At 49.8% G+C, this 20,737-nt stretch overlaps 1 protein-coding gene across 2 annotated transcripts in view; it reads right to left on the reverse strand.

The window, feature by feature from the left end:
• The window catches only part of SPARC (secreted protein acidic and cysteine rich), a 24,249-nt gene continuing 3,512 nt past the window's right edge, over positions 1–20,737 (reverse strand). Inside the window, exons 2-10 of one of the 2 annotated variants that reach the window (XM_080923228.1) lie at positions 14,422–14,491; positions 11,957–12,013; positions 11,251–11,338; positions 9,897–10,018; positions 6,909–7,029; positions 4,798–4,931; positions 4,167–4,315; positions 1,864–2,012; positions 1–1,072 (exon numbers count right to left, since the gene is read on the reverse strand). In XM_080923228.1, coding sequence (XP_080779354.1) covers positions 1,044–1,072; positions 1,864–2,012; positions 4,167–4,315; positions 4,798–4,931; positions 6,909–7,029; positions 9,897–10,018; positions 11,251–11,338; positions 11,957–12,013; positions 14,422–14,478 — 906 coding nt within the window. In that variant the 5' untranslated portion in view covers positions 14,479–14,491 and the 3' untranslated portion in view covers positions 1–1,043. Of the gene's footprint in view, positions 1,073–1,863; positions 2,013–4,166; positions 4,316–4,797; positions 4,932–6,908; positions 7,030–9,896; positions 10,019–11,250; positions 11,339–11,956; positions 12,017–14,421; positions 14,492–20,737 lie in introns of both variants that reach the window. The other variant, XM_080923227.1, reaches the window with a different exon arrangement.

Here is a 20,737-nt window from a genome sequence, read left to right on the forward strand (position 1 = left end):
GCCGTTTCTAAGTCATTACTTTTTATTTTGAAAGACTTGTCAAGCTCTTCACATCACTGTGAGAGTTTGCTTGGTTAATGAGAAGCAGCTTCTTCATGAAATGCTTGGAGGGGAACAAGTTCTCAGCCTGTGAGATCCACCGCTGGCTTGGAAGTTTCTCTTGATTAGTAGGTTCCAAGTGGCAAGGGGTGGGGAGAGGAGAGGGGGGGCATGCTAGAAACTTTATGACAGCCATCTAGATGTGGAAATCAAACCAATTCACCAGCCTCACTTTCTCTGCGCTACAACCTTCTTTGTCTTCCTCTCGAGTCTCATTTTCCTGAAAGCCTCCCAGAGCCTACAGCTCCCAGCAAGAGCATGAAAAAAGTCCACCCACAGCTCCCATGGCTCACCAAAATTAAACCCAACAGCCAAACATGGAAAGAAAGAGTGGAGGAGACAGGAAGGTCCCGGGCTGCTGGGAGTCACAACTCAATTTTTCTGTCGGCCACTGACCTAGACTACCAAGACCTGCCGTGTGGATTCTGACTGGTGGGTCCTCAGGTCTCACAATGTCCTTGCCCAAATTTTGTATCTGTGTCTATAACTTTCCTCTGCCTACCTCCAAACCACCAAGGGAAGACCCTAGGAAGCCCACATCCCCCGAAATGGAATAAGCACAGAGTCTGGGTGTTAAGAGTCAAATGCAGAATAGAAATGAAAGCTAGAAATATCTCTTGTCTGTGGAAGGTGAGCTTATTTAACTCCGTTTTCAACACAGCCAGTGAGACACTGGGTGGTGCAGGGGACGACGGGGCTGTGGGTGGGCCATGGCCTCAGAGTTATGTGGGAAAATGCTGTGACTTGGGTCCTAGATTATTTCTTTCTTATTGTTTTGTTTTGTTTTTTTTTTTTTAGCACCGTTAATGTATTCAGTTAGATCTATGTTAGCACCTTATCCCCAGGCAGAACAGCCAACCATCCAAACATTTTAAACAAGGGGGTAATGGAAGGGGGGGGACACCAGAGGGAAAGAGTCCAGGACTGCAGCAGGAGGTGTGAACTTAGATCACCAGATCCTTGTTGATGTCCTCTGCAAAGGAAGAAGAGGCAGGGTTAAGATAGGGCTCTACTACTGGAAAACAGAGGGGGGAGGGGCTGGAGAGATGGCTCAGTAGTTAAGGGCACTGACTGCTCTTCCAGAGGTCCTGAGTTCAGTTCCCAGCAACCACATGGTGGCTCACAACCATCTGACGCCCTCTTCTGGTATGTCTGAAGACAGCGACAGTGTGCTCATGTACACAAAATAATAAATAAATAAATAGAAAACAGAAAGGGGCTGGTAAAGAAGAAAAGAAGGGAGGCAGCGGGACTGGGAACAAGAGGGACTGGGAACAAGAGGGGGGAATGGGCCATGCAGGTGATCAAATGTCGGGTACATGAGTGAAGAGGTCATGATGAGATCTATGACTGAGCACAGCACTATATACAGAGGCTGGGTGTCCATCCTAAGGTCTGTTGGATTTATTCCCATCCCAAGACCCAGGGGCCAGCAACCAGTCAAGGCCACTGACAAGTGCATGAATGGAACCGTGACCTCCCTGACTCTGGCCTATCTCTGTCTCTTGAACTGGTTGCCAAGTAGCACTTCCTGTTTCCTCTCCCCAGGCAGACAGTTCCCAAAATAGTGCTAATATGAGTGAGGACTAATGTTTGAGGTCCAGTTAAAGAGACCTTTAAGGCACAGAGTCGGAGAGAGCAGAGCTAAGTTAAATAGACAAAGGAGACAAACAGGATTGACCAATGTCAGGTAGAGTCACCAGAGGGGAGACCACATCCCATCCCTCAGGGACACTTCTCCCCAACCCCAAGCCAAACACTCACGCTCCTTGATGCCAAAGCAGCCGGCCCATTCCTCCAGGGCAATGTACTTGTCGTTGTCTAGGTCACAGGTCTCAAAGAAGCGTGTGGTGCAATGTTCCATGGGGATGAGGGGAGCGCGCAGTGGGGCCAGCTCAGTGTGGGACAGGTACCTGGCAGGGAAGAGTGGGGAAGGGTGTGAGCATGGGAGAACACACAGCCCAGTATGGGCCCAGTGGAGCCCAGGGCTGGGATCCCGGCAGAGGGACCCACAGCACCACATCACCCTACTCTGAGCCTCAGTTTCCTACTCCATCTGACAGGGACAAAAACTGGCTGTTCCAGTTCTGAATCTATGGCCACTTGGCTGAGTGTTGGGGATATAGAATCAATATATTCAGTACCTCAGCACATCAAAGTCTGTGAAATCACAATATAGATTTTCTTTCTTTTCTTCTTTCTTCTCTCTCTCTCTCTCTCTCTCTCTCTCTCTCTCTCTCTCTCTCTCTCTCTCTTTCTCTGTGTAGCCCTGGCTGCCCTGGAACTCTCTAAGTAGACCAGGCTGGCCTCAAACTCACAGATCTGCTTGCCTCTGCCTCCCAGGTTCTGGGATTAAAAGCGTTCACCACCACTGCCTGACCACACTGTAGATTTTTAATATTCACACACTGATATTGCTGCAGGAGCCTAAAACAGGATCTAAAAGAGAGCCATCCATCTTTGAATAGAACAGGGATATAGTTCAGCAGTAGGATCCCTCTTGAGGATACACCAGTAAAGGATTGGAGGACATGGTTCAGTGGGAGAGTATTTGTCTAGAACCCTCCAGTAAGAGTATGGTGTGGTTCAGTGATAGAGTACTTCCTAGAATTCCCTAGTGGGAAGTTCCATCCCCAGCACTAAAAATAAGAACAACAAAATCTGGTGATAGTTCTGACTTCCGGGAGGGGCTGAACCAGGCCGAGCTGGGAAGGGGACGTTGATCTTCATGGATCCTCTATACACCCTGCAATGGATGACTTCAGGGTTACCCCCCTCAGTCCTCTACCCTGTCCTCCCTGCTGGCCTTGGACTCCCAATTAGTTGTCCCCAGAACACTATTACCCACAAGGTACTTCAGGGGACAAGATGACACCCATGTTCTTCACAGCCGCCAGCTTACAGGCGGCGTCACACAAAACCTGACCTCGCCGGGACCTCCCATTCACTGTCCTGTGAGAAAACAGACTCGGGCCACCAACTGCTCTGACCGAGAGGAGGCTGGGGCATTTTCCCAGCCATCCAGCCCCTGGCAATCTGTCTCAAACTTTCTCTAGGCCACTTGGCACATGGGATCCGGATGTCCCCCAGGACTCTCCCTTCCACACTCCCTGTGTCACTCAATTGGATCCCAGCCACCGCAAGAGCTTGGGAGAGGAGCAGCTGAGAGCTTCCCAGAGCCTAGGAGAGCCAGGCACTGGGAGGGAGTTGGGGGGTGGAGGTTGGCCAGCAGGGTGGGTAATGTCCTGGCACACAATGGGATATAGGGCAATGAGCATCTCAGAGAGGAGACTTTCTGACTTGATATCTCTCTTCCAGATATGCCAGGAAGGTGGCCCTGCCTGTCCCCTGAGTGACTACCTGCTCCTGATATTCAAAGCAAAGAGCAGAAACGGCTCCAGGAAGGAGCGTTAGGCCTCTTTGGGACCTAAACAGGGTCTCTTACTCTCATGGCTACAATGGGAGGCCAGAAGTGACAGAGGGTTAGGTACATAGCATCAGCTCGAATCCTTCTCTTCAAACTCCCCGAAGTCCCCATAATGCCCAGACTACAGGCTAGAGCACCCAGGTCACAAATACGCGATGGAAACCATCGAAATGTTTAGCAACTTCTGGGGCCAGGTGGGTTCCACGGAGTTGAGCCTCAGGAGGGATCTGGGCCATGGCCATTGTGATGGCTGCCCTGTTCCACTGAAGGACCACTCACAAGTGTGAGCAAGGATGAGCAAGGCCCTGGGCCTTGGCTCTGGATCACATTGGAGGCTATTCCTGGACTCCTTCCCTGCTCACACGGGTCCCCTGTCCCTGCCTTCACAGGCCTAGGAAGAATTCTTGGTACTGCTGCTGATGGTGCCCTCTGACATTACATGTCTCGGGGTTTTCTTCCTCCCAAGCCTTCATCTTCCCTCAGGATACTTGCTCCATCTCCTCCAGCCCTAAGCTGATGGTGGAGTCTTGGGCTTGGAAGCAGCAAAGGTTGCTGAGGGGCTTTCCAGCCTCATCCAATGCCCTACCAGCCCCAGCCCAGGACAGAGCTGAGCCTATGTTCTGAGGACCCCATCTCTTACCCATCAATGGGGTGCTGATCCAGCTGGCCAAACTGCCAGTGGACAGGGAAGATGTACATGTTGTAGTTCTTCTCGAAGTCCCGGGCCAGCAGCTCCACGGGGTGGTCTCCAGCCTCCAGGCGCTTCTCGTTCTCATGGATCTTCTTCACCTGTGGGCAGAGTCACCGGGTGACCAGGGGTCCAGCCCCCTCCACCCTGGAACAAGAAGAGGCCATCCAAAGCCAGAGCTCACGACGAGGCGAAGAGAGAGGTGCTGGTGAGTCAGCAACTTATCCACACACAGATGGGGAAACCATAGCACCACCTGCCTATGGAGGCTTTAGAAGAGGCCAAAACATCAACACTAGGTCTCTACCATGGCATTAACTATACTCGCTAAAAGAGAAGGCTTGTTGACTCAGAAAAAGAGGGAACAGAGTTATGCTTTGGGTCTGCCTACTGCAGACCCCCTCAAAGCCTCCGAAGGTAGCTGAAAGCTTGTGTCCTGGTATCAAGAGTGAAGGCATCCTGCAAAGTGGGGCATAGGCCACCCTGGGGTCCGGTTCTAGAGGTTAGCCCTAGATCTCCATCAGCAGATTCCAGGGAAGTTAATAGCAGGCACACTGGTCCAAGCTGGGAGGAGGCCACTTACGCGCAGCTTCTGCTTCTCGGTGAGGAGGTTGTTGCCCTCATCTCTCTCGTACAAGGTGACCAGGACGTTTTTGAGCCAGTCACGCATGCGCAGAGGGAATTCGGTCAGCTCGGAATCCAGGCAGGGGGCAATGTCTAGGGCACAAGAGACAAGATTAGTCAACCTAGACCTGGCAGAGATCAGACACGCTACTGGACCACTCTTCCTGTTTTACACTCCATGGGCAGTCTACAGAGCAACCTTGGCCACGATGCCTCTGTCTCTCCAAGACTCTGCCCAGATTCATAAGTAAAGAAGACTGCATGGGGAAACTCAGGCCTTGCTCCTTCCTGGCTTGCACCTAACCTGCGAAAGGGTTCCACCACCCAGATGCTCTTGCGCCTTTCTAGGCGATGGCCAGGGTTTGATCCCAGCAGAATTGGAGGCAAACCTCTAGGAGGTGTTTGAAACAACTGCGTCCATAGGTCCAGCACAGCAGCAGGGAGAAGGCTCAAACATGCACAACCCCCAGAACCGTTTTACAGATCCTAACCCCATCCTTGTCTTCAGAACATAGCACCCCAGAATGTCATAAGTGACGATCTCCAAGCTCTCCTGGCATTGGACTTAGCAACGGGCAAAAGAAGGCTCTTGCTTACAGTCAAAATACCAGAGCATCAGTGTTGGATCCAGTTAGACTGGATACCTGGGGGATCTGATGCCTGCTCATCCTTGGCTTTGAGCCCAAGGAAAGCCCTTCTGTAGCTAGGACCACTGCCATCCGGGAGTGGTGAGGTGGGTGGCCTCAGAGACAGTAGAAACCACTTGCTAAGGGCTCCTTAGAACATGCCTCACCTCATAGCCCAAGACTCCCCACCACCTCCCTCTACCCTGTCTTCTCTAAGGCTCTCTAAGTCTCTGCCTCCCCTGTATACCCCCGGCCCCAACATTAAGAGCTCAGGCCTAACTAACTGCCCTCCCTTTCTACAGCTGAACACTTCCGGCCAGGGAGGGACTCTCCTTTGTTTTAGTTTGGTTCAATTTAACTTGCAGTGCTGGGTATGGGATACAGGCCCCTGGGCACACCAGGCAATCACTCTACCCTTAGCTATAGCCTGAGCCCATAGGCAAGGATGTTCTTACGTAGAACATGCTACAGACACACACAGCTCATGTTGTCTCACGAGTAGTGAGTATGGTTTGGGAGACTCGGATGATGAGGAGGCCCCAGAGCCAGCAGATTCTGCAGATTGGGTCACTAGCAATGGACCAGTCAGAACCCCTGACATCCCTCTTCAAACTTTCCAGGCTTCTAGACAGGGGAAGGAGGAAGATGGTGAAATAAGAAGCTAAGGATCTCTGCCAATAGAGGAATGGAGCCTGAAGAAAATGGCAGGTATGCCCCTATGTTTAATTGTATTTATCCATTTATTTTGGTATATATATGTGTGTGTGTGTGTGTGTGTGTGTGTGTGTGTTCACAGTCATGTGTGCATACACACGTGTGGAGGCCAGAGGTCAATCACAAATATCCTTCTTCAAGGGCCATCTAACTTATTTCTAGAGACATGTTCCTTCGTTGGCCTGGTATTCACCCATTAGACTAGGATGACTCTTCAGTGAGCCCCAGGAATGTTCCAGGCTCCCCCTCCTCAGCACTTGGGGGTACAAGTTTGTGCTACCACACCTAACTATTTTTTACAGACATACTTTGCCTAGTGAGCCATCTCCCCAGCTTCAGCCTTGTTCCTATTTGAAAAGCATTCGAATTCAAAATATTGAAAATAGTATGCAGGCCCAGGTCAAAGACTGTTTTTGTTTTACAGTGCTGAAGCAAAAATTATTTGAGTTAGCCTCATGAAAAAGCATCCTTATCATCAGAAATAAAGAAAGAAAGGAAGGAAGATGTTTGGTTGTCTTTATACCAGCGGAAACCTCTTGCAATCTTCCCTGAAATGTGCTTCCATGATGACTGAGTCTTCCCAGGAGAGAAGACAGCCTGAATCAATGTTATGAATGGGTACACTGAGATTCATGGAGGGATGGGATTTACCCAAGATCATGAAGCTGGCATCAGTAAGAACACAGAGTCATCTCCCTGAGAAGGAGGCTGGAGGCGTGAGGACACTCACATTTGCATGGTCCAATGTAGTCCAGGTGGAGCTTGTGGCCCTTCTTGGTGCCCTCCAGGGTGCACTTGGTTGCAAAGAAATGGCAGGAAGAGTCGAAGGTCTTGTTGTCATTGCTGCACACCTGTTAGCCAAATAGAAAAAAATTAATTCCCAAAGCCCGACCCTGGATCCCCCATCACTGACATTTCAGACATGGAACAAGGAAACCCAAACAATGAGAACAACCAAGGGACACACAGTGGATTAGAGACTGGGGCACTGAAGCCCACTCTAGAACCTGCTGTTCCACCATGAGGGCCATGAGTGATTTTGGGACAGAGACACATGTGAGTCAGGGCTAAGGCACAAAAGAGACTTCAGGAACAGCAAGAGATAGGTGGAAAAGACACCCGTGCATGGAAAAAAGTACACAGCTTGTCAGGAGCCATTATCCTTCTGAAACACACCGTGGGGCAGGTGAGATGGCTCAGTCAGTAAAGACACTCAAGCTAGGCCTGGTGGCACACACCCATGATCCCAGCCCTCAGGAGACAGAGGCAGGCGGATCTCTGTGACTTCAAGGCCAGCTTGGTCTACAAAGCAAGTTCCAGGAAAGCCAGGGCAACACAGAGAAGCCCTGTCTCATAAAACCGAATAAATAAATAAATAAGAGCTTGTCATCGAGCTTAATGACCTGAGTTTGGTTCCTGGATTCACATGGTACAAGACAACTGACTACTAACATAAACCATGACACACACACACACACACACACACAAGGAAGGGAAAAAAGATTAAAGGAAGGAAGAGGAAAAGGAGAAAAGGAGGAGAGCAGCATAAGGTGGCCCTGGCTTGATGCCGATGACAGTTTCCTCGTTGACAAGGATGCTCAGTGATCGAGGGCTGCTTGCAGAGGATGCTTTAGACAGAATACCCATGCTCCCAGTGGGAGTCTGGAATTGGTCCACACTCAGCAGAAGGCAGCTATGGGATCCAGGGTTTGCCCAAACCAAATGGAAAGACCATAAGACAGCTCAGCAGATAAAGGCACTGTATAGTACCTAACTGCAGAGGGTTTCCCTAAACAGAAACATCACTGTCCCATGTTTGGAGCTGGGATGAGAGACCTCTGTGTAACTCTCCTAGAGAAAGACTCCCCCGCCCCCATGCTTCAACCTCTCTCTGCTTCCCCTGCAATCCATGTGACTACCCAGAATAGGGACTGGGGTAAACCTCAGCTGGACCAACTGACTCACTGTGTCCTGCTGGAAAACTACGGCCATAGAGGAACCAAACAGAGGCTGGGGGTTAACCGAGAGCAGGAGCACAGGTAGGACAGCCTTTGATAGAAGGACCTGACCTGCAAGTGTGGAGTCAGGGGAGACTGCAGCACCACAGAGAAGTGGGATGGGGAGGGAGAGGAAAGAGTGAAGCTAATATGGACGCCCAGAGGCAAGGGTTGTCTTGGGAAGACAGTGGAAAATGTGGCCTGGGTAGTGGTGGCACATGTCTTTAATCCCAGCTCATGGGAGCAGAGGCAGGAAGACCTCTCAGTTCAAGGCCAGCCTCGTCTACAGAGAAAGAAAAAAGAAAAAGGCACAGCAAGATTGGAAGAACTAGAACAAGATTTGCTGTCCTAAGCACAATGGTTGGCACAGATGAGTATTCAAAAATATTTGTTTAAGTAGATGGATGGATGAGTAGGTGGGTGGGTGGGTGAATGATGGATGGGTGGGAGGGTGGATGAGTAGTTGGGTGGATGGATGGATTAATGAGTGAGTGGATGGATGGATGGATGAATGGATAGATGGATGGACAGATGGATGGATGGATGGATGGATGGATGGATGGACGGACGGACGGACGGACAGACGGACGGACGGATGGATGGATGGACGGACGGACGGACGAACGGACGGACGGACGGATGGATGGATGGATGGATGGATGGACGGATGGATGGATGGATAGATGGATGGACGGATGGATGGATGGATGGATGGATAAATGGTTGAATGGATGAATGAATGGGTGGGTGGATGAATTGTGAATGGATGAGTGGGGTGAGAAGATGGTTAAATGGGTGAATGGTGGGTGGGTAGATGAATGAATGAATAGATGAGTGGATGGGTAGATAGGCAGATGGGTGGGTGAATTGATGGATAGTTAAGTGGGTGGACATATTCATGGGTGAAATTATGGTTGTGTGGATAGATGAATGCATAAGGATAGGTGCATAGCTGGGTGGGTGAATGTATGGCTGGGTGTATGGATAATAGGTGCATGCATATTGGAGACAGAATGGAGACATTTGATAAATAACAATGTTGGGTTATTCAAATCTGGCATCCTCTAACAAATCCTGAGCTCTAGAAGTTCAGGATTCTCTCTCCCTCTTTGGTGTGAGGGGATTAAGACTTGGAGACATCCATTGCTTTAACTATACACCCACAGCTCTCAAGTGATGGAGATGAAGTTGGCAGTCAGTCTTCAAGCAGACCCCAGACCCCCATTTGTGGGCACAATGCTTTGCTCACTATGGAGGTATTGGAGGGCTAGAGAGATGGCTTAACACGTAAAGTTACCTGTCACCAACCTGCTGACCTAAGTTGGAATCCTGGTCTCCACTTGGTGGAAGGAGAGAACCAACCAAGCAAGTCTTCTGATGTCCACAAGCATGCGTGCCACACACACTCACACAAATAAACGAAGTGTAAAAAAACAATTTAATAGCTGTAGAAGTACGAACTGAAGTGCATGCCACCTGAGATTATGTAGTGCTCAGTGATCATGTTCAACACAGAGCCTGAAACCTGGTGGTACAAGTAAACTCTTAAATTCTCATCAGCGGCTAGAGGGGCGGGGCCAGGCAGGCTCTCGCCTGGGACTCAGCTCTACTTTCCTGTTGTGACTGGTCCTAGGGAGGGGCCTTCCGAGAATGGAGCTTCTCCCCCACGTCCAGAGATTTCTTAGACACTATGCTCTGCTGGGCCCAGGCCCTGCTCTTACCTTCTCAAACTCGCCAATGGGAGCAGGGCAGCTGGTGGGGTCCTGGCACACACACATGGGGGTGTTGCTCTCGTCCAGTTCGCACACCTTGCCATGTTTGCAGTGATGGTTCTGGCAGGGGTCTGGAGAACAGAACAGTGTCAGCTCACCAGACTGGCAGGTGCTTCCACATCACACAGGTAGGAGTTTGGGGCTGACAGCCTTTGGGTGTATTACGTTCTCAACACTAGAGTTTTGGCCATTTTCCCGATCCTCTGTGCTAAACCACGGGGTTTGGGGAAGCAGTTTGTTTAGTCTGGGGCTTAGAGATTCAGTTAAAGGTCAGGACTAGACTCTTTTCAGGGAGCTGGAACCTCAGTCTGGGACTCAGAGACCTGGGGTACCTAGAGATCCCCCAGTGACTCAAACAATAACTAGCTTCTTAGCTCTCTGCCGAGCAACCATGGTGCAGTATTTCTGGAATCAAAGTACTTTCTAGAGTGACCTGGAAGACTGAGCTATTGTCATAGATTCAACTGTGAGGTCCAACGGAACAGAATCAGGTGTCCGTCCACAAAGGAAAAGGAAGAACCCAGGCCCACAGTAGACAATGGGTCCAGCTATGACAGGAAACAATGGCTGGGCATGGAAGAGGGTAAGGATGTGACTCAAGATCCCAGGCCCAGACTCTGATCCAGCAAGCCCTGCCCATCCTCTCCAGACACCCTTAACTGTCTCCTTAAGAAAGCTGAAGTGGGTGCTGGGGATTCGAACTCGGTCTTCATGCTTGTGCAGCAAGTGATCTTATCCACTGTGCCATTTCCTTGGTGCCTCCATCTGCACCCCTGCCATGTTAAGATACGGAAGCCCTACTTCAAAGGGTTCAAACCTTGTTTGAATCTCCACTTCCAAAGTCCATGTCCTTGGACACAGATGCCTCAGTCTGTGGGCTAAAGCCTGGTTCCTGAGTCACTATCTCTCTACTTAACTTATTAGAATTTACGTCAGGCTCTGCTCCCTGGGGTCAAGTGGAAACTAAATGAGCCAGTCAGCTTTCTCAGATGGGCTCCCAGGAGGAACTTAAACCCAGGCTGAAGCCCTGGAGCGGAAATCTTGGTGACCGGATAAGACTGTGACCTCTATGAGAATCTGACACCAAACTGTGGAGTTTCCTCTGCCCTTCACATCTTGGATGGCCTGGCTGTAAATAGACCTATCCCAGACTTCTCTGGCCTGAAGGTTCCCAGCTGGCCTTCCACAGCCACCAGAGCCCCACAATGCATCTCCTTGGCTAGAAAATTCCTGTGAGCTGTACTTAGGCCTCCACCCAGCCAAGGGTGATCCAGATATGCCAAGTGACAGGGAAGAGACTTACTGTCAGCCACCACCTCCTCCACAGTTTCCTCTGCACCTTCTTCAAACTCTCCCATTTCCACCTGGACTGGGTTGGCACCCACAGGTACCTGGCATTAAAAAAAAAAAAAAAAAAAAAAGAGTTCAGAGATTCTAACCCCACCCCACTCCTGCAAGAGGGTTGCAAAGAAGGGCCTGAATGAAGCTTTAAAAGTCCAGAAGAGAGTGTGGGGGGCACCCAGAGAAAGATGGACTGGGCCCAGATCACGGTGCAATTGCTAGGGTGCTATATTGATTATTAGTTCATTCAACATCTTAGTCTATATTAAGTGTCTTGAGCCCTGAGATTTTATTAGGATAAATCTGAGGCCCCCAGGATAATAGGAATGAGAAAGCACACCAAGCCCTCTATGCCTGCCAGGCCCAACTGAATAGGTCCCTTTGTTTCACACCAGGGGAGACTGGGTGATAACACAAGAAATATGAAACCCAAACATTTCTGAATCTTTACCACCTCAGGGCTAAACTGAAGGTTTGGGAAATAGTTAGGAGTATCTGGGGGTACTCAGGTTAGTATCTGTGCCTTGTATGCGCACAAGGAGAGAGCTCGTGTCTTAGTCCAATGAGGAGCCCCACAGCACTTGTCTGGATGACCCAAAGAAGGAACTAGGAAGAAAGGGATCAAGGGTGGGGTCGTCACCATCACCACCACCACATCACATACGTACCCCTGTCTCCTCCACCACGGTTTCCTCCGCTACTATCTCCTCAGCAGCTTCGGTCTGCTGCTAGAAAAGAGAACAGGGTTCAGAGAGTTGGCCAAGGCCAGCTTCCTCTCTGAAGTGTCTCCGGCTGGAAAAACATGAGCCTGGAGGCCCTGATGCCTCCGGCTGGAGCACACACTGCTACTTCATTCTTCCTTCCTGCCCTTAAAAAAAATCTGTTCTTAACAATGATTTTATTTGTGTATGTGAGTTTTATGTGGGGGATGTGGTAAGCTCCCATACCACAATGAATGTGTGGAAACCAAAGGGCTTGTGGATGCCGGTTCTCTCCTGCAGTTGTGGGTCCTGGGGATGAAGCTCAGCTCGTCAGGCTTGGCTGCTGGCCCATCTCACCGGCCCCATCTGTATTTCTTTTTTTTAAACTATGAGATGCTTCGTGCATTCATGTGTCCCCCTTGCTCATGCGCTCCGGTGTCCCCTTGCACTAAGCCTGTGCTGGTCTTCACTATCAGCCCAGTTTCAGTCAGTCTACAACTGAAGCAAGCCCTCATTGCATTCTTCCCTTTCATTTGGACAGGATTTTGCTACAAGGCCCAAGCTAACTTTGAACTTGTCAATTATGTTTTAGCCTTCCAAGAACTGGGATCACGGGCTTGGACCATCACACCTGACTTTCATATACTTTCCACCGAACCATCTGGTCTGTCTCTCATTTTACTGACTGGAGCATTTCTGCTAATCAAGCCTCAATACAGCCCCAAAACAAAAGAAGCAGATTGTGGTGATCTGAATATGCTTGGCCCAAGGAGTGGCACTATTAGGAGGTGTGGCTTTGTTGGAGTAGGTGTGGTTGTGTTGGAGGAAGTGTCATAGTGGGTGTGGGCTTTAAGACCCCTGTACTAGTTCCCTGGAAGCCAGTCTTCTAGCAGCCTTCAGATGAAGATGTAGAACTCTCAGCTCCTCCTGCACCATGCCTGCCTAGATGCTGCCATGCACCTGTCTTGATAATGGACTGAACCTCTGAACCTGTAAGCCAGCCCTGATTAAATGTTGTCCTTATAAGCGTTTCCTTGCCTGGGTCATGTAAAACCCCAATGATGAACTCCCTTCAATCCACAGATGGAGAGACTGAGACACAGACAGAATGAATACCCTCTGTGACTTCTAATAGATGCCAAGCCTCCCTGCCCCTCACACGGGACCTCATTTTATTGCCATTAGGAAATTCCCTCCTGGCATTTCAGATTCCAGAAAGAGCAGATCCGGTGACAAGAAACTTTCAGGCCCCTGATTGGCTGTAACCCCTTCCAAAGTTAAAGGTAAACTCGCCAGTCGGCAGCCAAGATCTGCCTGCCTGGTGAGTTTGGCCAGAAGCTGCCCATCTACCTGCTAGTGAAGAGCAGGGAACGCCAGTTTGAGACGTTCCTGACCAGGAGTACTGGCACATGTAACCCCAACCATTGGGAGGCTGAAGCAGGGGGTGAGGAAATGGGAGTTGAAGGTAAACACAGTGAGACCATGGAGGGGCTGGGAGGCGAGGACCTCATTTGGGCGGATTGGTTCTCATTGAATGTTTCTCTTTGAATGTTTCTTTTTTGTTTCATCTCGCTCCACCTTCTCAAGACGGAGTAAGGGTCTTTCTGGTTCGTTCCAATGGCAACCCCTCCCTCTCCCTGCCCAGCTCCAGTCTTACTCCAAGATCCATCCGGGGCTGCACTATCTATCCCACGTCTCCAACAGCCTCCAACGATCTCCTCCACCTCTCACAAGTCCGTCACTTACCATCTAAAAGCCTCCCCGACTCAGAAGCCAACCTTCCTTTCTCTGGGCCTAGAGCCTCCCCCCAGCTTTCCTTCCACCAGCAGTTCCTCATCCCTGCTGCTGACCCCCTTCCTGAAGAGGCCTCGCCCTGCTAAGTGTGCCTGAACTACCTTCTGAGCTCTGACTCTAGAGAGCTGCTTCCCTCACATTAATTCTCCTAACCTTGCTGCCTTACTTGTTTTTATTTATTTTTTAGATTTATTTTATGTGTATAATTTTTTTGCCTACATTTATGTCTATACGCTATATATATGCCTGGTCAGAAGAAGGCGTCAGATCCCCTGGTTGTAAGCCATTATTTGGATTCTGGGGATCAAATGTGGGTCCTCTGCGGGTGCTCTTAATCCCTGTATGAGCTACTCTTTTAAAGACAGGATCTCATGTAGCCCAGGCTGCCCTCCAACTCACTACGTAGCTGAGGATGACCTAGAACTCCGGATATTCCTATCTCTACCTCCCAAATGCTGGGATTATAGGTGTGTTCCCTAAGGCCGGGTTTATGCAATGCTGGGGGTTGAACCCAGAGCTTTGCAAGCACTCTACCAACTGAGCCACATCCCTGCCATCTCCCTGAGCACCCAGAGAGGGTTCGGAAGCTGGAGAAAGTGGGATGAGTTAGAATTCAGACGGCATCTTTGGGTACTTACAGGGGCTGCCAGGGCCCTCCCGGCCAGGCAAAGGAGAAAGAAGATCCAGGCCCTCATGGTGCTGGGAATTCTGCAGGAAGAGAGAAGATGAGTCAGCAAGACAGCCTTCCTCCTGAGTTCCTGAGCTTAGATGGAAATATTAACCGAGACATGTGTTGACCTCCTGTCGGTGAAAAGCCTCATTTAAGGCTAAGATGCCCTTTGCCCCTCCAATGCCCATTGTCCTACTTCAAGCAAAAAGCAGTCCTGGCCTGGAGCCTCCAAGGGAAACTGCAGCTGCAAGCGAAGGCTAGTGGAATTCATTTTTTCCTGCTGCTTGGCTCCCCACCCCATCTCCAGTTTCCTTCTATTGAGGATAGAGGTGCAGAGTTTTCTATTTATGTCTCTGTTCTAAGTACATTGTTTTCAGTATTTTAAGTGATTGAAGGAAGACAACTGGCTAAAAAGTCAAGTCTGTGCCTTTGATGCCTCTTGTTCTAAGACTTTTGTTCTTTATTCCTTAACCTCACCCTCCCCCCACCCCCACCCCGTTACTCCCTCCCCCTCCCCCTGCTCATGTTTTTTTCTCCCCTTCCCCCTCCTCATTTCCCTATCCCCTTTCCTCTTCCCCTCCCCTCCACACTCCCCCCTCTGCAAAGGGAGAAGTCAACAGGAATCTGAAACAATGGAACACACATTTAAGTCTGGGGTGCCAGGAAGGAACCTGGGGGATCACATTTTCTCCACCCTACCCCCACAGGAACAGCATTCTTTGGATCCTCCAAGGAAATATCCAGTGGTGTCCCTGTGTTGCAGAAGGGGTGTCAGCTAAGATCTAGAATGTTCCTCTGGTCACGGCTCAGACCCAGCTCCCCAGATTCTGGACACAAACCCTTGAACTGTGGTCTGGAAAGGATCTTTGGAGCAGGACCTCCGCTGAAGACTCAGGGACGTGCGGCGGGGACACCCGCCTCCCAGTGCTAACCAGACAGACTTCTGTTACCAAAGGGACCTAGAAAGTTTTTCCTAAATACGCCTGCCTGCCTCGAGCTTGTGGATTATCCCGTCTCTTTCTATAGCCACACAGAACAAGCCAGCTCCCTCCGGCCCTTCAGAGCTTTCATTCAGGAGAGCAATGGAGGTCTCTCCTTATTGGTTCCCCAAGACTTCCCTCTCAGCCTCTCCAACCCCAGGTCTTCTCCAGCCTTCTCAGCTGACAACGCTTGGCGTTGGGAGATGCCCCGGCCACTCAGGCAAAGCCACTGAGCTCAGGTTCAATGCCCAGGATTCTGAGGCTACCTCGATATTGTCTCATCTCCATGGGTGGGTTACACTCTTCATTCCCTCTAAACCTTGGCTTCCCCCATCTGTCAACGGGGCCAGAGGAGGTAACGTTTGAGGTGAGTGACGTGGTCTTTAGAATGCTTACAGTAATGGAAAGCTGAGAGTGCGGCTGAGGAGTGGAGTACATGCTCAACGTTCAGTCCCCGGCTCCAAACAAACACAAGGAGAGCTGGTGTTGGCCTATCCCCTCCTCTGGTATCCCTGTCTTCCCTTGTAATACTATTTGGAAGGGAAAAAAAGCCCAGATTGCCAAACACCTCTGAGCTGAGGGTGTGGCACAGCAATATAGTACTTGGCTAGTCTGCACAAGGCCCTGAGCTGAATCTACGCCACAGAGCTTTTCAGACAAGACATGTACAGCAAAACAGGCAGAGGGGGAAGAGCATATAACAGTCCTGTGTGAGGATAAACCGGAAAGAGCCTCGCCCCCTACTTCACGGTACAGCCATGAAATAAAACTATATTTAAAAAAAAAATCAAAAAAATTGACTTGGAAGTCTGGCGTTGCTTCGGGACAGCCCCACCTGGCAGAAGGGTCTAGTTCTCCCCTTCTAGGCAGTTTCTGGAACATTCTTTCCCATTCTCACAGTTGCCCACTTGTTTCCCTTCTTGCTTCTCCATTAGAAAAACAGGAGTCCAGCATCCTCTGTGTGTGGCAGACGGAAGGGGAGAGAGGGGAATCAGTGGGGACTTGTCTAGGGTTGTTTGAAATGGGAAGATCAAAAAGTGCAGCTGGCAGCTGGAACCCAAACGTCACCCAGGCCAGAAGGCTTCAACAGCAGAGGAGCGAGCCGAAACTCTGGAAAGGTGGCCAGGTTAGGATATGTCATGGGCTTCAGGTTTGCAAGCTAGAGAGACGACTCCCAAGGCTGGGTGTCTGGTCTGGGCTGAAGGAGGGATCTGGGGTCCCTGAGACTGCCCTGCCCCCCACCACTCTGCCCTGCCTTAGGACCTAAGTTCTGAAGTACTTCCTGTCCTTAAGCCCAGAGGCTGGGTGAGGGTAAGGAGAAAAGCAGACATATAAACTCAGGGGAGATAATCATTGTCCACACCTTAGTTCACCAATCCCAGAATCCTTTGCATCTAGATGTTAGGATGAGCAGATAGGGGAGCCCCTGAACTATTATGGATGAAGAGCTACATTCTCTGCCTGCCCAAACCTCTGGCCAAAGAGGCTGGAGTCTACCTTTCAAAGCTTGTTGGAGACCCAAGAGTCAGCCCAGGCACAAGGTGAAGACCCTGTCGTCAGTACAGGCAGCCATAATCTTCCACACTCAAACCTAAGTCCAGTGTGCTTGGGAAAACATACAAATATCCTCAGCATTTTCACAAGCCAGCTCTCCAAGGAGGGCCCAAGGCAGGTTTTTCTCCCCCGGTACGGATGAGAAGACTGGACCCTAGAAAGGAAGACCCATGCCTCTAGCCGGCAGTCCAGCACATGAGTGACAGGTATCAGCATGGCCGGTCTCTCAACTCTGTGATGTTTCCTTTGGCAGATACCTACTCCTGGGTAGTCATTAAGAGGGTGCCCACTTGGGCCAACCTGGCCTGAGATGTAGACAGGAAAAAAATGCCCTAGACAGGGGAGGAAGTGGAGGTGTATTACCCTTGGCTTTGTGACACTTCTGGTGCCCCCTGTTCCGTACATTGAGTCTCTTTCTTCTGCCTTTATTTGTTCTGGAGAGGGCTGAGCCCGGGCTGCCAGCAAGACCTGAAGCAGAGGTTACTTGTCTGGCTTTTGGGATGGAAAAGTACAGCCAGCCCCTAGCTCACTTCCTCTCAAACCTAAAGGGAGCTCCCTCTGGACGTGGAGGCACCACTGAGTACCTTGTGGCTCAGAACCACAGACTCTTAGGATAACCCAACTTGGATGAAAAGCATGTGGAGAAATGCAATCTCAGAGAGCTTCCTAAGGGTCTCAGGGGCTAGGCTAGCCTTGAACTTGATCTATAGCCAAAGATGGTCTCAACCACCAGATCCTCCTGTTCCCTACCTCCCAAATGCTGAGATTACAGGCTTGAATCACCATACCCAGCTCTCTTCTGTTTGTTGGGGTGGGGTGGACTCGTTTTTCTTTCTGAGACAAGGTCTCACTATGTAGCCGAAGCTAGCCTCAAATTTGTGATCTTCCAACCTCTGCTTCCTGAGCACCAGGCATCACCAGGTCAGACTACAGGGGGTTACTGAACCTTGAAATGCCAGTGTGAAGGACTTATTGAGAACGCCAGCTCCAGAAGAGCGCTGTCCTCCAGAGCCCAGGCCTTTGCACATGTTGGACTATGCCTATGAGTGAAATTAAAAACAAAGAACAAAAACAAAAAAACAGGGATTGAAGGGAGATGCTCGGTTGATAAAAGTGCTTGCTAGGCAAGCATGAGGACCTGAGTTCAAATCACTAGTACGCGTGTAAAACCAATCGTGGCAGCACACGCTTGTAACTCCAGAACTGGAGAGAGGCAGAAACAGGAGGGATCCAGGCCTTGCCTATCATCCGGCCCTGCTGAGTCAGCAAGACATGGGCCCCGTGAAAACCAAGTGGACAGAGCCTGAGGAGCAACCTCTGAGGCTGACCTCTGGCTTCCACAAGCACACACACACACACACACACACACACACACACACAGAGAGAGAGAGAGAGAGAGAGAGAGAGAGAGAGAGAGAGAGGGTGGGAGGGAGAGCAAACTGGAATGGAATTGGGGCCTGAGAACAGACCATACTCCAACATCACAAGCCACCTTAAAACAGCTCTAGGTTCCCCATACAGCCAGATGTCCCTGGGCAAGGAAGCCCCCTAAGTTCCCTGAATGTTCTGAAGTCCTGAGTTTGCTCAACAGATCTTGGAGTGCCCTATCTCCCCTCTTGCCCCAGATTCCTTGTTTTTATTTCTACTTCTTGTTGGAAGGGACAAAACTATAGGAAGCGGTTAGTGTCACAGATCCTAAAAAAAAAACCTAGAATTGGTTCTGGGCAGTGTGGAGGCGGCTCCAGGCGCTGTGGCTGGACACAGCCCTGGTGAAATTCCAGCTTCTCCTAAAGTGCCACGTTTCACTTTGTCTGGACCAGGCTGGAGGAGTTCCTGCTGCCTCCGCACCCTCTAGACCACGTGACTGGCAGCCTAGGCTGAGTTTTCAACCCTTTCTAGAACAAATAAAGGCAGAAGGAAGGGACTCAATGTACAGCCATCCCTGTTGCATTTGGGGTGATCACAAGTGGAGGGGGTAAGAAACATCAAAGTATCCAAGATGAAACATCTGGAAAGGGCTAAGGGATCCCAAAGGCAACAGATTCGTAGCACGCCAATCTTCCCACATCCCTCCTGTGTATGTGGTAGACATTACTAATCAATCATATAATCTTTCCCGTCAAAGTCTAGAGTGACATCAGAATTTTGAACACCATTCTGACAGCTACTACTAGTGTCGCTTGCCATTGTGAGCCACGTGAGTTCTTTACCATGCCATCCAGAGAGATCCTTTAACCTGGGACTTTACATCAAGTTCCTGAGGGACCGAGCTGCTATCTTTGTTCATGGATTCCCTACTAGATATCTGTGGCTAGGCAAATGAAAGCAGAGCTGGTTTTCTGCCCAACACATCCCTGGCCAAGGAGGAGCTGTTTCTCTAAAAGCATCTGATAAGTCACCATTTGCTGGCCCTGTGTAACCCAGCTGTCCCGAAAGTCGCAAGGGAGGCTAGAAAGAAGCACAAAACAGTATAGGGAAAGGTAGCTTCCTCCATCCCCAGGGGTGGCAGGGAGCTGGTACACGCCTCCTCTTCTGTTAGTTTAAGTCTGAGGCTAGCTAAGGAGGGGCCAGTGGAAAGCAACTGAGAAACCACATTTGTTAGGTCTTGAGCCTAATGACCAAGTCATTTAGGCTGGGATAGACCAACAAAGAGACAGAAGAAGTGTTGTTAATCATGAACAATTTAGGACCTATGGAACAAGGTCAGCTCCAAACTGACCAGGACCTGATAATCCCCAGTGAGCTCCTTTCCCTTTCTGAGTTTCAACTTTCGTATCTTGGGAATAACGGCACTCATGTGCCTGTGTTGGGGTGGTGGTGGGAGGCATGCTTGTGTGTGTGTGTGTGTGTGAGAGAGAGAGAGAGAGACAGAGACAGACAGACAGACAGACAGACAGAGACAGACAGACACACAGACACACAGAGAGATAGAGAGAGCTGTCTTCATTGACCAATTGACTATTTAACAGTACATGTGTTTGCATACTTGGTGGTTTTTCTGTATAGGTGATGTATGGTCTGACTTAGCATCTGTCAATAGGTAAGGGTTAGGGTTTCCATACTTACAAGATGTACCTAGGGGAAGACCATGGCGGCCGGAGAAATGACTCGGCTATTAAGAGAATGACTCGGCTATTAAGAGTGCTCACTGCTCTATCAGAGACCCCATGTTAGTTTCCAGCACCCATTTTGGACAGCTCATAGCCACTCACCAGTAACTCTAGAGACTTAGTGCTCCTCCTCACCTCTGAAGGCATCCACTTGCACTGTGCTTACATATACATATACATATACATATACATATACATATACATATATTCACATAAATACAACCTTTCTGTTGTTGGTTTTTGTTTGTTTTGAAACAGGGTTTCTGTGTGTAACCCTGGCTATGCTAGAACCCACTCTATAGACTAGGCTGGTCTCAAAGTCAGAGAGCTGCCCGCCTCTGCAGGGATTAAAAGTGGGTGCCACCACCACCCAGCTCAAAGCTTTTTTAAAAAGTTGTAAAAACATTTTGTTTAAAGATGTACTCCTCCCTTGTGGTGTGTGGCATGAGTGCCTACATGCTTACGTGTGTGTGTGTGTGTGTGTGTGTGTGTGTGTGTGTGTGTGTGTGTGTGGAGATCACTTGGAGAAAAATGTGAGGGTGTGGCCACATCCTGCACTTATTTTTAGCCTTGCTGGTGGTGAAATGGAGATCTATATATTTAAACTCTGTGCCCCATGTGCTCGTGTTTGCCTGCTTAT

This window comes from Micromys minutus (genome assembly GCF_963924665.1).
Source record: "Micromys minutus genome assembly, chromosome: 10".
Taxonomy (NCBI): Eukaryota; Metazoa; Chordata; class Mammalia; order Rodentia; family Muridae; genus Micromys; species Micromys minutus.